Source organism: Lissotriton vulgaris, chromosome 4_1 (assembly GCF_964263255.1).
Source record: "Lissotriton vulgaris chromosome 4_1, aLisVul1.2, whole genome shotgun sequence".
Classification (NCBI taxonomy): Eukaryota; Metazoa; Chordata; class Amphibia; order Caudata; family Salamandridae; genus Lissotriton; species Lissotriton vulgaris.
Window position 1 is genome coordinate 2059728884 of NC_141691.1, and position 17466 is coordinate 2059746349.

The 17466-nt window shown below is 45.5% G+C and overlaps 1 protein-coding gene across 1 annotated transcript in view; it reads right to left on the reverse strand.

Moving 5' to 3' along the window:
* Positions 1-6979: 6979 nt before the first annotated feature.
* The window catches only part of LOC147724964 (zinc finger BED domain-containing protein 6-like), a 50830-nt gene continuing 40343 nt past the window's right edge, over positions 6980-17466 (reverse strand). The window contains exon 4 of the mRNA XM_086918140.1: positions 6980-7006. Within this exon, the coding sequence (XP_086774266.1) occupies positions 6980-7006 (27 nt within the window). The remainder of the gene's footprint in view (positions 7007-17466) is intronic.

A 17466-nucleotide genomic window follows, 5' to 3' on the forward strand; every position in this document is an offset into this window, starting at 1 on the left:
TTGTGGTGCAGGCCCATGGCTTTATAACGTGACGCATCTCCCTAGATGCGTCATGCTGTAAATGACTTGCAGGGATGCGGCACGTTTACGCCGCTGTTGCGTCACGCAAGGCAACGTAAACGTGGCGCAAGGGGCTTGTAAATGTAATCTGCCCCCTAGTGTCTAGCATTACGCAGTTCTGTTAAGTACACTCATACATAATAGTTACTCAGGCCAATGAGACCACAAAATAGAAAACAAATAAGCATAGTAGCAACCCCACTGAGAAGGAGAGCAGTGCACCTGAAATGCACAGAAGATTTTGAAATATAATTTAACTACAATGTAATCGTCATCAGCGGCATTATTGGCTTGCTCCATGTAAAAAACAAATATTTGCAATACAACAACACAGAGCAGGAGAAAACATCATAGTAGTGAGTGATTAAATGCCAATGGCTACTACTACTCACCAAGCCCGGGGATCTCCAAGCCGAGCTGGTCCAGCAGGTCGCGCTCGCGGTCCAGGAGGTCCGTCCAGCGATGGGTGACCTGGCTGTAGGTGCGCTGGACCCCGTAGAGGTGGGATATGGCCCAGCACACCTTCTCCCACCGCTTCCGGCGCTCCCGCATGTTGTAGCCGCCGGCCGCGATCCTGCCGCCTCCCGCGATGGTCCTGGGCAGGCAGCGCTGGACGAAGTAGACCAGCGCGCCCACTTCCTCCGGGCTGAATATCTCCCGGCGCGTCACCTGCTCCCCCCTCGATCTCACGCCTGCTGTCCTGCCACTGGGTCCAGCACTACTCCCCGCCGCCGCTGCGGCCCTCAAGTGCCTGGGCAGCTTCACGGCGCCTGGCTTGACCATGGTCTGGGCAGGTAAGGTAGGAAGAAGTAGAAAATTAAGAAAGAATAGGATAGGGAAGAAGAAAAGAAAAGAGTTTACAAAAGTAGTTTAAAAGTAAAGAAAAATAGCAGAAAAGACAAAAATATACAGCTAGGAAAAGAGAGGGATAGATAAGAAGCAAAATCGTAAAAAAAAAACTGAAAACAAGCAAAGGATGGGAAAGATATCAAGAGGATTAAACACCATGCCCAGACACAGGAAATGAATGAAAAACAAGATGGCCGGCGCCCGTTTCCGAGCGCGAAAGTCAGTTCGCGCGAGATTTTCCTCGCGATCTCGTGCGAACCTCTAGATTTCCCGCGCGATCTCGTGCGAACCTCTACTCGCAATGCGCTTACTGCGCGAGATTATACATAGCGGGCGGAAACGGAAATACGTCACGCAAACAAAATGGCCGCGCCCGTACTCGACCTTGGGGTAAATTCGCGTGTTGCGCTGCAAGCGGCTCGCGAATACTGCAAAAAAACTCGCGAAACAACAAGCCGCAAAAAAATAAAATGCTCATTCGCACGAATTGGCGGCTTCCGCGGTCGGTTTCGCACGACGCCGCGCCCCGCGAATAGCGCGAAAAAAACCGCAAAACGATTTCAGCAAAAGCAAAAGCAATGAGCAGGTGCAAAAGGTCAACCTCATGATTTGTAACGATTCTTTGTATTGCTTCCTGAGGGGGCCCTCCAGAATTCGGTTGCCTGCTTGCAACTATTGTGTGACCCTGCTCTGACCTTAACTGTATGCCACAAAGGTCCTGATTTACAGCTAAAGGAGCAGACAAGCAGGTGCCAGGCTGGAACTTTAAATTCTTTCAGTGACACATTAATTAGCCCCTAATTCATTATTGTCAGTTGGGGCAGGGCAGGTGTTGTAACTAATTTTGCAACAATGAAAGCACTTAGCAAGTGCAAAAGATCACTAATCAGGGCGCACTAAGGAAGCAGGTGCCAGCTAAAAAAATATTCTGTGACACATTAATCAGCCCCAAATTAATTCAGGTCACTTGAGGCAGGGAAGGTGTGCTTTGCTTTGCCGAAAATAATGTACACTGGACAACCAGAGGGTGTGGTGATGAAACAGAGGGTGGCATGGGTGGGCCAGAGGGTGGCATGAGTAGTCAGAGAGTGGCAGTGGTGACAGAGAGTGGCAGTGATGAAGAAGAGTGTCCCAAACAGGCTGGACATGTAGAAACAACAAGTTCGCAAAACTTGCGACCCGACAGGTAAGTTCGCAAATTGCGAAATTGTAAAAACCCTCGCGAACTGGCAGAAACACGGGCGAACACAAAAAAAAATAAAAATCCGCAAATTCGCGGGAATTCGCGGATTTTGCGGATTGCGAATCCGCAAATCCGCAAAATTCGCGAACGCGAGATCCGCAAAATTCGCCCATGCTTACTCCGGTGGTGGTTTATCCTTGAAAAAGGCTTGGAGCTTCAGTTTCCGAAAGAACTCTTGCAGTTCCATGTTCAGTTTGAATAAGTCCGGTTTGTGGGTAGGTACGAACCCCAAACCCTTGTTTAACACACTCTCTTGTGTTGTTGTCAGACTCAACGGTGTTAAGTTGACTATTAGGTTCCTCTCTTGCTTGTCGATGGCTGGTTGGGGAGGGACCCGGTCATGCTCCTGGTTGTTTGTGTGTTGGGCTGTTCCTGGTCCTGCCATGCCACGTTGTTGCCTTTCCGGTTTCTCCCTCGGGATATTTGGCGTGTGCCTAAAAAAGGCTGCTGCTGACCTCCGAAAGCCTGTTGTTGGCCGTAGAAACCCTCATTATATTCTTGGTTCCACTGTGGGTAGTTCATTGCCATTGGAGTTGGTCCAAACTGGTAGGGGTTGAATTGAGGGTGGCCCATATATTGTGGAAACTGGTTTTGAGGCTGGTAACCTCTCCATCCCCTTTGCTTTGGGAATTGTTGTCTGCGTTGTCTCCATCCTCCTCGTCTTTGTCTTGATCCTTTGTTGCCACTTGAGCTTGATCCTGACGAGCTGTTATCTGAGACGTCGCTATCAGCATCACTGTTAGTATTTCTGGAGACATAGTCCGCTTTGGTATATGGATATGCGGTCTCTGGAGTGAATTTCGCTACATCTTTTGCCAATTTGTTTGTTTTGCTTTGTTTCAAAGTACACTCAAATTCTGTCATCTGCTGGTTCAGTTCCTCCAGTCTGGTTTTTAGTTCATCTGTACTTATGTATGTGTTGAGTTGGACCTCAATTTTATTGATTTCAATTTTCAGTTCATGTGTTATCCTTGCGGCCGTTTTTACTATAAGTACCAACCAGTCTCTCGAGCAGTGCCAGGAAATCAGCGACCATTCTTTTTTAAAGACCATGTCATTCTGAAAAATAAAGGGCTCGTTTTTCACAATTAGTCCTGGTGGGGCCATTTTGTTGCGCAGGTACTCGGTCATGAAAAGGCCATGAAGGGCAGCTTTTATTTGGCTGCGTCTCAAGTTCAACAGTTAATTCCAGTCGTTGGTGTTAGGACCAGTTTCTTGGTTGCTCAAACCCTCAAAGAGGTTAGAGTCCGATAGGATTTTGTCAATTTCATCCTCAGGAAAGGTAAGGCCATGCTCGTCCTCCATTTGCGAGATAGGAGATGGACCGCTGGCTTCTATTGAATACGGTGTGTGTCTTTTATGTGTGTGTCTCTGTGTAGTCGGAGTAAAAGGGACTCCCGCAGCTCCACGAACCCTGCGCGCTAAACATTACCAGCGGAGTATAGCAGGGAGGAAAGAGGCCTACTTTGGCGGACTTTGTGAGTATGAGAACAGAAAGAAACTTCCTTTACAACGAAAATCCACTGAACATACTGAGAATAGTGAGGAAAGGACTAAATCCCCCTTTTTTCAAACCTTTTACAGATTAGGAGTCCACCTACCTACCCTGGCTTTCTGGACATGCTCGTAAGGCAGAACATGACAGTCTAAATGAGTATGAGTTCAGAACTATTAGTAACAAAAAGTGTGTCTTTTATGTATCCTTTGTGTCTGTGTTTCTTTTACAGGTTTATTTAACCGTTTGGGGCTCCAAGTGACTGCACTTGTTTGAGCCATTCCCGAGTGGCAACCAAACTCAAAAACTTTTTTCTTTTCTTTTTCAGGACATGCAACTGCATGATCCCGACAAACCGCTGTAGGCACACTATAGCCTAGTCTCTCACTGTAAATATTTTTCACTTTTTTCTAAAAATTTAGTAAACAACATTTTTTTACTAAAAAACACACGTGAGTAGGGTTGGGAAGTTGTGCACCCGTCCTGAAGAAGGAACACTGAGTTCCGAAACATGTTGACGCACACCAGAGGTAAAGTCCATAATCAAGACTACTAACCTCGCCTTGCACTTATTTTAATAGCACCAGCCAGAGTTTTCGAATAAATTTTTCTTACAACCTACTGGCCAGGTGTCTTTTTAATCCTCACCACACCCTTCACTCACATTCTCCCATATACCCCAGCACAAGCACATAACACACACCACACATAGTCAACCACTCTAGTGCTCCCGCGCAGCCGCTGGTCGTAGCACGCCGCATCCCTCTAGCGGGGTGCGAAGACCCCGATGATGAAGCATGACACCAAGGGGCCTGTTGGTGTGTGAGGGGTATTAAACACAACACTGGGTGTCCCCCATTCCCTAAGGTGTACACCCTGAGTAGGATTCTTCTTGTTTAAATATCAGTGCCCGTGGAGTGAGAATCCTATCTCCATACTCTACCTCCCTCTGTTGATACTTGTTGTTCTAGGCAGCGCAGAGCTGCGGGAGTCCCTTTTACTCCGACTACACTGAGACACACACATAAAAGACACACACCGTATTCAATAGAAGCCAGCGGTCCATCTCCTATCTCGCAAATGGAGGACGAGCATGGCCTTACCTTTCCTGAGGATGAAATTGACAAAATCCTATCGGACTCTAACCTCTTTGAGGGTTTGAGCAACCAAGAAACTGGTCCTAACACCAACGACTGGAATGAACTGTTGAACTTGAGACGCAGCCAAATAAAAGCTGCCCTTCATGGCCTTTTCATGACCGAGTACCTGCGCAACAAAATGGCCCCACCAGGACTAATTGTGAAAAACGAGCCCTTTATTTTTCAGAATGACATGGTCTTTAAAAAAGAATGGTCGCTGATTTCCTGGCACTGCTCGAGAGACTGGTTGGTACTTATAGTAAAAACGGCCGCAAGGATAACACATGAACTGAAAATTGAAATCAATAAAATTGAGGTCCAACTCAACACATACATAAGTACAGATGAACTAAAAACCAGACTGGAGGAACTGAACCAGCAGATGACAGAATTTGAGTGTACTTTGAAACAAAGCAAAACAAACAAATTGGCAAAAGATGTAGCGAAATTCACTCCAGAGACCGCATATCCATATACCAAAGCGGACTATGTCTCCAGAAATACTAACAGTGATGCTGATAGCGACGTCTCAGATAACAGCTCGTCAGGATCAAGCTCAAGTGGCAACAAAGGATCAAGACAAAGACGAGGAGGATGGAGACAACGCAGACAACAATTCCCAAAGCAAAGGGGATGGGGAGGTTACCAGCCTCAAAACCAGTTTCCACAATATATGGGCCACCCTCAATTCAACCCCTACCAGTTTGGACCAACTCCAATGGCAATGAACTACCCACAGTGGAACCAAGAATATAATGAGGGTTTCTACGGCCAACAACAGGCTTTCGGAGGTCAGCAGCAGCCTTTTTTAGGCACACGCCAAATATCCCGAGGGAGAAACCGGAAAGGCAACAACGTGGCATGGCAGGACCAGGAACAGCCCAACACACGAACAACCAGGAGCATGACCGGGTCCCTCCCCAACCAGCCATCGACAAGCAAGAGAGGAACCTAATAGTCAACTTAACACCGTTGAGTCTGACAACAACACAAGAAAGTGTGTTAAACAAGGGTTTGGGGTTCGTACATACCCACAAACCGGACTTATTCAAACTGAACATGGAACTGCAAGAGTTCTTTCGGAAACTGAAGCTCCAAGCCTTTTTCAAGGATAAACCACCACCGGAGGACAACACAGACACCGGTTTGAGGTTAAAATCAACGTTTAGCCCACCAGACTCAGCGATACCGGTGGAAATATTAACATTTGAAAAAGCAGTCATTACGGAGGTTAATCAGATCAACCCCAATGACCGGAGCACCTTTCACAACACCAGCGGTGAAGAACATCGAGCCCTGAGGGAATTAACAAGTAACAACGAACTGATAATAAAACCAGCGGACAAAGGGGGAGCCATCGTCCTACAAACCCTTGAGACCTATGACAAGGAATGCAAGCGTCTATTAGCTGACGAGCGCAATTACAGAATCCTCCAAGAAGACCCTACGGAAAGACTACGGATAAAGATCGGAGGCATGGTAGAGGAAGGTCTAACCCATAACTGGCTTAGTAAGAAAGAGGCAGACTTCCTACAACAACCATCACCGAAGATACCGTACTTTTACTGTATACCCAAAATCCACAAGAACATCAGCAATCCACCGGGGAGACCTATCGTCTCCGGGATAGGGTCGATTCTCGAACCACTATCTAAGTTTGCTGACGCCTTCTTGCGCCCTCTGGTTCAATCCACCAGCACCTACCTCAAGGACACCAAAGCCGTATTACAACTCCTCGAAGACAAACAATTCGACCCGGCTAGACAGTTCCTACTAAGCCTCGATGTAGAGAGCCTGTACACAAGCCTCCCGCATGACGAAACATTACAAATAATTGAAGAAGTACTTTTCAGCGAGAGATGGAAATATCAGACCCCACGCAATTTGGTCATGGAATGCATCTCCATAGCCTTACAAGAGAATTTTTTCCAATATGACCAGACGCTATACCTACAAACCCATGGGATAAGCATGGGCAGCACTTTTGCGCCGAGTCTGGCTGGCCTGTATGTGTACCATCTTGAACAAACAAAAATCCTCAACATCGACAATCCATACCATTCCCAGATCAACACATGGAAGAGGTACATTGACGATATTTTTATTATCTGGGATGGAAATATGGAGAGTGCCCAAGAGTTCGTAACATGGCTGAATGATCAAAATCGATTTCTAAAATTCACGAGCACAATATCAAACACCAGCATGGTATTCCTGGACCTGAACATATACAGCGAGGGAGGTAGATTGAAAAGTCGAACTCATTTCAAACCCACCTCGAGGAACTGCCTACTGAGATACGACAGTTTCCACCCCAGGCACCTGAGGGAGAACCTGCCCTATGGGCAGTTCTTACGCCTCAGACGAAACTGTACGGAACTGAACCAGTTCAATAACCAGGCAAAGGACCTCAAGAAGAAATTGATACAGAGGCAATACCCAGTGAAAACAATAAACAGGGCATTGAAGAGGGCAAAGAATAATCACAGGGAAGCACTCCTAGAAGACAACCCCAAGTCAAAGGAAGGAGAGAAAAGACCAATATGTGTCACAACATACTCGACCCTGTCGAATGAAGTGTCGAAAGTAATCGACAAACATTGGAGAATATTGAATTGTGGCCAGCTAAACTTTGAAAAACCGATGTATGCACACCGTAGAGGTAGAAATATCAAAGACATTTTGGTCCACACAAGACCTCGCCAAAACCCCACGGGCAGGCAAACCAACATTGGAGTACAAGGACATTTCCCCTGCGGAGATTGCAGCAGCTGCCACCTCACACGCAAAAGCAAAGAAATACACTTCAGAAATGGCACTTCATGGGAGCAAAGACAATTCTCGAACTGCAACACAAAAAATGTTGTCTATATGATTACTTGCCCCTGTGGCCTTGAATACATAGGCATGACATCCCGACCAGTAAAAGTAAGAATTGGAGAACACAAAAGTAACGTGCGATGCAAAAAAACAACTACAAAAATGGCATCGCATTTTTTGGACAAACAACACTGTGTCAACGACTTGCACTGGACTATAATTGAACGCTTGCCTTCTGAAAATGGCCTACTTCAAAAAGAGCAGCGCTGGGTTTTCCGTTTGGGCACTCATCTGGACGGCCTGAATGATGACATTCCTTGGGGTCAATTATCCGGATAGAACAACGGAGAAGGAACAGAAATTATCTTCTGATTCCGCAAAATAATGGTAGCCATGCTCACACCTCCCTTTTTCCGCCCCCCACTTTATCAAGTACAAGTGGTTCTTTTTAATAATACTCACAGGTCTCATACTATGTGCTCAGATCATGAACATGCCAGATCTATGTAAACAGAGGAGTAGTGTACCTAAATCACATGCAACCTTTTACTCATGCGCATGACAGTCAAAACCCATCAAAACAACCTGACATGCGCATGCGCGATAAGTAAGTGAGTCACTAACCCATTTTACATGCCCAGATCGACACACGTCCCCCCCTCCAACAGGTCAGTGATCATGATAGGCACAGAGACGGATGTCCCATATATGGTCTTAAAAATCACATCCGTTAATTAACGAATCATAGAGCGCCATAGGCCCCATATATACCACGAACCCTGCGCGCTAAACATTACCAGCGGAGTATAGCAGGGAGGAAAGAGGCCTACTTTGGCGGACTTTGTGAGTATGAGAACAGAAAGAAACTTCCTTTACAACGAAAATCCACTGAACATACTGAGAATAGTGAGGAAAGGACTAAATCCCCCTTTTTTCAAACCTTTTACAGATTAGGAGTCCACCTACCTACCCTGGCTTTCTGGACATGCTCGTAAGGCAGAACATGACAGTCTAAATGAGTATGAGTTCAGAACTATTAGTAACAAAAAGTGTGTCTTTTATGTATCCTTTGTGTCTGTGTTTCTTTTACAGGTTTATTCAACCGTTTGGGGCTCCAAGTGACTGCACTTGTTTGAGCCATTCCCGAGTGGCAACCAAACTCAAAAACGTTTTTCTTTTCTTTTTCAGGACATGCAACTGCATGATCCCGACAAACCGCTGTAGGCACACTATAGCCTAGTCTCTCACTGTAAATATTTTTCACTTTTTTCTAAAAATTTAGTAAACAACATTTTTTTACTAAAAAACACACGTGAGTAGGGTTGGGAAGTTGTGCACCCGTCCTGAAGAAGGAACACTGAGTTCCGAAACATGTTGACGCACACCAGAGGTAAAGTCCATAATCAAGACTACTAACCTCGCCTTGCACTTATTTTAATAGCACCAGCCAGAGTTTTCGAATAAATTTTTCTTACAACCTACTGGCCAGGTGTCTTTTTAATCCTCACCACACCCTTCACTCACATTCTCCCATATACCCCAGCACAAGCACATAACACACACCACACATAGTCAACCACTCTAGTGCTCCCGCGCAGCCGCTGGTCGTAGCACGCCGCATCCCTCTAGCGGGGTGCGAAGACCCCGATGATGAAGCATGACACCAAGGGGCCTGTTGGTGTGTGAGGGGTATTAAACACAACACTGGGTGTCCCCCATTCCCTAAGGTGTACACCCTGAGTAGGATTCTTCTTGTTTAAATATCATCACTGCCAGCCTCTGGTTTGCCACTGCCACCCTCTGGATCATCACTGTCCCCCTCTGGTTTATCACAGCACCCTCTGGTTCATCACTGCCACCCTCTGGTTCTTCACTGCCATCCTCTGGTTCATCCCTGCCACCCTCTGGTTCATCACTGCCACCCTCTGGTTTGGCACTGCCACCCTCTGGATCATCACTGTCCCCCTCTGGTTTATCACAGCACCCTCTGGTTCATCACTGCCACCCTCTGGTTGATCACTTCCATCCTCTGGTTCATCCCTGCCACCCTCTGGTTCATCACTGCCACCCTCTGGTTTGCCACTGCCACCCTCTGGATCATCACTGTCCCCCTCTGGTTTATCACAGCACCCTCTGGTTCATCACTGCCACCCTCTGGTTGATCACTGCCATCCTCTGGTTGATCACTGCCATCCTCTGGTTCATCCCTGCCACCCTCTGGTTCATCACTGCCACCCTCTGGTTTGCCACTGCCACCCTCTGGATCATCACTGTCCCCCTCTGGTTTATCACAGCACCTCTGGTTCATCACTGCCACCCTCTGGTTCATCACTGCCATCCTCTGGTTCATCCCTGCCACCCTCTGGTTCATCACTGCCACCTTATGGTTGATCACTGCCACCCTCTGGATCCTCACTGTCCCCCGCTGGTTTACCACAGCACCCTCTGGTTCACCACTACCACCCTCTTGTTCACCACAGTAGAATATGGGGGGAAAGCAAAGCACACCTTCTCAGCCTCAACTGAGATGAATTAATTTGGGGCTGGTTAATGTGTCACTGAATGTGTGCTTAAAGTCTGGCACCTGCTTCCTTATCTGTGAGACCTTCTTGTTGCAGTTATTTTTTTTACAGGAGCATTGTGCCATACTTGTAACTATTCTCTCACCCTGCTTAGAGGGTCAGAGCAGGGTCAGAGAATAGTTGAAAGTAGGCAACTGAACTCTGGAGGGTCCACTCAGGAATCACTGCAGGGAATGGTTCCAAATTAGCTTTAACTTTTGCACCTGCTAAGTGCTTTCAGTTTTGCAAAATTTGTTTTTCTGCCATTTCGCGAGATTTGCGGTACGCGAAATCGAACTTGCAATCCGCAAATTCGTGCGAATTTGCTGATTTCTCTTTTTGTGTGTGTTCGGGCGTTTTTTCTTTTTTTTGCGTGTTCGGGCGGTTTTTTGCTTATTCGCGGACCGCTTGCAGCGCACCGACCCCGAGGATGCCCATGAGGTCATGTACGGGCGCGGCCATCTTGTTTGCGTGACGTGTTTCCGTTTCCGGGCGCTCGTTGCATGCTTGCGTCGTAGGCGGCGCGCGATTACGTATTCGTGGGCGTTTTTGCGTGCTCGCGGGGGAAATCTCGCGCGAACTTACCCACGCGGTCCTCTATGGGCGCGGCCATCTTGTTTTTCATTCACTGCTATGGTTTTGGGCATGCTACCTTTCTATCCACCTTACATCTTTGTAATCCTATGTTTTTCTGAACTTTTTTTGTTTTTTTTTGCTTATTATCTCTCTCTACAATTTCCTACATCTATATTTTGTGTTTTTTTTAACTTTTTGTTACTTTATTACCTACTTTATTTCTTTCACTCTCTCTCTAATTTTTTTTTCACACCTATTCTTCTTTTCTTCTTCTTGTGCCCAGGACCATGGCTAAGGGAGGCGACAAGGGCCAGGGGAAGGGCCCAGCACCACGTACCCGGGAGTTGGAGGGGGGAGGAAGTGCAGCCCAGGGAGATCTTCTCTGCGGTGGAGGTGGCCGCCTTGATGGCCTTAGGTCCACCTCCCTAAGACCGTGGCAGCAGGTGGGCGGATTGCTTCCGGTTACGGCCTCCGGGAGCGTCGCCAGCTGTGGGAGAAGGTGTGCCGGCGCATGTATAAGGAGTCTGGGGTCCGGCGCACCTACCAGCAAGTGACGCACCGGTGAAGTGACATCTCGGACCGGGAGCATGACATGCTCGACCTGCTCGGTGTGGAGATTCCTGGGCTTGGTAAGTAGCTATGTAATAACTACTTTTTTTCCTTCTGCTCTGTTATATTGCTAATCTATTTTTTTCCTGAAGAGTATAAATGCTGCTGATTAGATTACATTGCAGGTAAATTAATGTTTAAATAGCTTAAATAGCTTCTGTCATTGCAGGTGCTCGCCTGGTTATTGGCGTTGCTACTATGCTTACTTGTTTGCAACTTTTTAGTCATTTGAGAGCATTACTACGTAATGCTAGAGACAGTAGACTCAATCTAGTCCTTCTTTGTACTCCTGCTGCTGCCACTTTGAAGAGATAGTGGTGGATTGATACGTTGAGTATATTATTTATTACTTGTTGTAGGACATTTGTTAATGGTCTGCAATCATGATGACGGACTGTGTCACGCGACGTCTCGTGCTGCTGAGTGATGGCAGTCATAGTAGAACCTTTGTGTTGTTGATGTAGTTAGTGAGTTACATAACTTTCCTATTAGACGGTCTGCAAATCCTGCAATACTGTACTACTATCCTCTTAGTTGACCAGATCAGATGCAATTGATGTTAATTTTTTTCCCCCGACATAATTTTAGAATGAGTACAAAGAAATCAAATATTTACCAAAAAACAATCATCCATGTTGTGTTTCTTTATTTCATGATCACCAGCAACTCCCAGGGGCAAGGCGAAGGCGGCGACAGAGACTCCGGTGGCAGAAGTTGGACAGGAGCAGTCCCTTGCAGGCTCTTCTGCTGGCCCCAGTAAGTTGTTTTATTGTTATATTAATACTTATACTTCCCTAACTTTTACAGCTCCTATTCATTATAAACTGGTTCCTAATAATTCTATGTTTTACAAAATAGACTTTGATCTTCTTCTAATGTAGACTACTTTCTACATTCTTATCCTGCCTCTACCATCACTCTCTGTGCTACTACTATTTACAATTATGAGTCGGTCTGTGTAGGTAGCTAAGCTTGCCCATTCGGCAAACGGTGTGAAACAAAACTCTGATACAGCAATAGCTCTAGGCACTGAGTGCAGTCCTCTGGGTTGCCCATGCTGTCTATTTCAGTCTTCTTAATGTAAGTGCTTTGACAATTTGCAACAACAAAATGTAATTGTTTACACCAAGTAAAAGGTAGCAGTGTCCTTTTTGATTTGAGAGGAGCACATCCCATACTGCTAGTGTTTCAGGGACTATTCTGCACACAAAGAAGTATGGACAAGATGATAGGTGCAGTTCGACTATCGACATACCTCAGTCCGAACAGAAGTTGAACCCCCAATCCCCTGACCGACTATCTAGAAAGTCTGACCAATGATTTTACGACCCAGAAGAACAGAAGAAGACTACCTCCGAGTCCCGGCCTATCTGAGTCACTGAAACATGACTGCCAAGTGCAGTAGTTCAAACCTTTCCGCTCACTCACTCGTAAACAAAAACCACACAGTGTTTGTTAGTTTTAAAGTTTTATTTTAATTAAGAAATGAAAACACTATTTCTTTATTTTTAATAGCGTAGTATTCTGATGGATGAAGATGACGTTAAAGTTGCAACAACATTCCCATGAATGAAATTAGTATGACTCAAAATTAATAATAGTTAACAGACACATGAAATTATTAGAATAACTGTGCGGGAGCCCCCACCTTCTTTAAAGTACTTAAAGTACTGCTGGTGATGACTTAGTAGTAGTTGGTGAATTGTCTGGCAGAAGGGCAATGGAATCTTCTTTCTGCAATAAGAAAAATTATGCCCGTTAAGCAAGCATTCATCAGTTGTCATAAGAAGAAGTGCAGCATTTAATGGAATAAGCATATAAAGGTTGACTTCCTCCCCAAAACCGTTACTTTTTTTCAATCCCAGTAATAAAAAAATGTGTTATGTAACATTTTCGTCCGTTACGAGACAAAATAGGGGGTTGTGTATGACATCTGAAAATATGACATGTTTTTCCTAGACGTCACAACATCTGACGCGGCACAGATGACCACCAGTGCCGGGGCCAGCAGTGCGGAGGGGTCCACTCAGGATGCGGCGGCGCCAACAGGAGGAGCTGGGGGGAAGACTCAGCGGCGGCGGACGGTGGTAAGTTATTATACTCCTTACTTATTGAATTTTTTTTGAGTAGCTTCGCAAAGGAGTGTATGATGTACTGTACAGTAGTACACAGTACACTAGTATAAGTACACTGTACTGTCAAGAACATTTACTAATTTAGAACTACTTTTTGGGCTATCACGGAGAAGACAGTCAACCTTGACTTTTAATAGCATTAGCGGCAGTGCTTCTCTGGTAACCAATGGCCCCCTCTATTTCACTTCAACTCAGCTGGCAAATTTTTATTGTGAAGCCAAGTCATATCAGATGAAGTTTAGGGATGTGAAGAACGAAAAGTTAAAGAAGGGTGAAACGAAGGACGAGCGAGACTTAATATTTATGACTGTAAAGAATGGTTTTGTTGAATGCAATTCAACATAAGAAGACAGCGGTTTCCAAAATATAATGAAAAGGGTGTTAGTTGGTTTTTGACAAAAAGAAATTTTGGTACATTTGAGACATTAAGAAGAATCATAGACGTACTTTCGAAGCCTGGATGTTATCTTCTTTATCCTCCTCGTCGATAGCAGAGGTGTATGATGTAGTAGAGCAGACGCTGAGTGGAAGAAGTATGGCCAGTGGCAGTGCCACCCCTATAGAAAAGTAAGACATTCAGATCCCCACTTGCATGTACTGCTTAAAGTACTGTGAGTCTGCATCATCATGGCCTGTGTCTGTATTTCTTGGGTGAAAGCTGAGTGAGCTGACATTATGGCGGCTAGCACAAGTTCACATACCAGTGATTTCTTTTGCAACCCAAGAGAAACAAAGTTTAAAAAAGGCCTTTTTTTAGGACTCTCTGACTATGTATGTAGTAGTGAGCCCATTCATTGTGCTGCTAGTGGAATTCCTGAAACTCCCGGTAAGGTCACAGGCTTACAAAGACGGAGGAAAGATACATGCCAAAATGTTCTACTGTTACAACAGGTATCTGTGCACACGTCGCCTTTTACAGAGTAAATGCTGTAGGTAATCAAACAACACAACCAATAGACAAACAATGTGGAAGTAGTCTTGATAGAAGTTTTTCTTCAATTCAGATTTTATCCACCACGCCCAGCCAACACGTGTTTCGTCAGGGCTAGTAGCCCACGACTTAATCAGGGCTCCCGCGGGCAGCGGTTCCAAAGCTATTGCCACAATGGCTAGGTGCTCTCAGCCGGTTCCAATTCCGACCCGGCTACCGGGTACTGTCGAGGTTCTTACTGATTCGTCTCAGCCGTCCGTGTGATGGTTAATACCAAAGATGCGACACACCATAGGAGTATCCGTGTGAGCGGCAGGTTAAGCCGTACTGCTTTCCAGCGCTGGAAAGCTGAGACAGCTAAGACGAATCAGCGAGAACCTCCACAGTACCCGGTAGCCGGGTCGGAATTGGAAGCGGCTGGAGGTTTAGGTTCTTCCTCCTATCTGGGGCACCCTCAAAATAGTGGTTAGAAATTATAAAGAACATCACATACGGGAGGCGCCAGTTGTGGATCGACAATCAAAAAAAACCTGGTCCGTTATCTTCAAAATGTTATACTGTGTTTGCTACTTGCTGGTGTTACTGATGCTGGTGTTACTGAGTGTCAACTTTCTTTTGAATTATTTTGACTTTATGTTAAAGGCTATTGGCTACAGTATTTTTCTTTCTTTTTTCATAGATGCTACTCCAAAAAAGCTCACCCGTAAGGAGATGGCTGTCCGGGCCAGGGCCCTTAAGCTGGAGGCTATTTGTGTCGAGTATCGACGGTTGTGGGCTCGGGAGCATGAGGAGGACACTACAACAACCACCAGTAGTACATCCTCCTCCACTGCCCCCGGGTCCACCAGCCACAAGCCTCCAGCCAAACGGAGCCGTGGCCCGACAGCCTCCTGCCACCGCCGCACAGCAGCAAAAACAACAGCTGCCCACCCCCCCCAGAGCCTGGATGGTACATCAGCGCCGCCTCCGAAAGCGAGTGGACTACCTGGAGCGGTTGGCCGAAAAACATCAGCGCCAGCTCCGGGACCTCCGCAAAGAGCTGCGGGACGTGCAGCACCAGGTGTCCACACTACGCCACCGGAGGAAGGGACTGTCCCTTGCCCCTTTTTTAAAGACTGGGAATTGGGTTTTTGGGAAAGGGTACTTTTTGAATTTTGGACATTGGTTTGGTTAGGGAGGGGGTGAGTTCGGGTAATTTATTTTATTTTTGTGACAACAACATCCATAATTTATATTTCTTAATAATTATATTTTTCATTCCAAAACACAGTATACACGCTCATATTATTTTGTGTGGGGGTTGGCGGTGGTTACTGGACGTTTGGTTTTTCAAACTTACCAGCATGAATGAAAAATCTTGTCCTGAAATGTACCAAAATGCAAGTAACCGAGTTAGTCAATTCAGTAGCCCTACTACTGTACTTTACTAGTAGTACTGCCAATCTCTGCTCTCCTCCCTACTTAGTCCTAGCCCATTATTCTACTACCTCGCCAATATGCTTATCTTACCTGTGATTTGTGAATCACGGTTGGTGAATAAGGTTCGTTGTTGACTTGAATCCTCGACGGATGCAATATCATTGTTGTGCTGGTAGCAGTAGTGGTACACACTGGCAGTATCACCATATGAAAAAAAGAGGAAATTAAACATTGAGTGGAATGAGTGTAGCATTAGAAACAGTACAATAGATAGTACGGTACAGAACAGTGCCCTAAATTGTAGCCTAAGCAGTGCCAATGTAAGGTAAGCATTAATCATTTCCTTGTTCACGTCGTGTAGGAGGAGGATGTTCTTATCAATCCATGATGGCGCACATGAACTTCTGGTTGCTTTGACCTTATCCTCCCCAGCAAGTGTGTGGAATTTATTGTTGTTGTCAGTCACACCTCAATGAAATACCACACAGCCCGGGAGAAGAGGTTTAGGGTTTGAAAATTGGATGGGAATGGGGGTTTTTGGGAAAGTTTGGTAGAGAGGAAAAAAAACACAGCATGGACAGTCAAACAACAAATGAAGAGAAACAAATCTTTGGATTAGAAGATATTGATAAATCTTGAAAGGGACATAAAGGAAGTGCACTACTGCATGCCAGAAGTACTAAATGGATGGTTAGGTTACTGAAAAGTAGTACTACTACTTACTGCAACTTACTAGTAACTACGAAGAAACAAGTTGACAGTACAGGGCTGCAGTCATTACGCAATTTCACTTGCCTCTCTGCCCTCAGAGAGAATAAACACTTAGAACATTAAATTAGTATTAAACATAGCAAAGATGTATCAAATTGCTGGAGGGAGGGATGAATTTGAAGCAGAGATCAAACAAACGCACAGTCACACTTGTAGAAGTAAGTTCAAGTTCACAACAATGTCATTTAAAAGATAAGGAGAATTTTGGATACTGTTACTGTTTTTTGTAGTTGTCCCGTTGAATTTGTGAAGTCGATGCATCCAGCCATTCCTCTTATTCGCGGTACTCCTTCATTCCATCGGATGCTCCGTCGATCAATCTTGGTGCCCAGACACACTGTCCACTGCCTGCCTGATGCGGATTTGCGGATCGCTAATTGTAAGCCTGAGTAGTACATCGATGGCACAGGGTAAAAGCCTGCCTGTAATTGATGATGGAAAAATAAACAGTAAGTGTTAAAGACACCTCGGAGAAAAAAATATGTAAGGCACGCTGTGTAGTGCAAAAATTATACTATCACTTTTAGAGATGACAAAATCCAAATCTAGAACACCCCACATTACCCTCCCAAAAACTTGCAGAATACTGCTGCTACCTCACAGAGGCCTAATTTCAAATCGTGTCAAAACGCATTCAGAAAGTATGCCCAAAACCCCCCTTTCCCACCATGGATTATCTTCAAACGACTTGCAATCAAAATTAGACATTACAACAAGTTTTCCAAGACCCTACCCAGTCGTAAAAATCTATAACCCCCGCCCAAACACATGCAATACAATACTGCTAACCCTAACGAGCCCTAAGTTAAGAATAGTGGCAAACGCTTTCTTTAACTAGGCCAAATCCCCCCTTTCCCA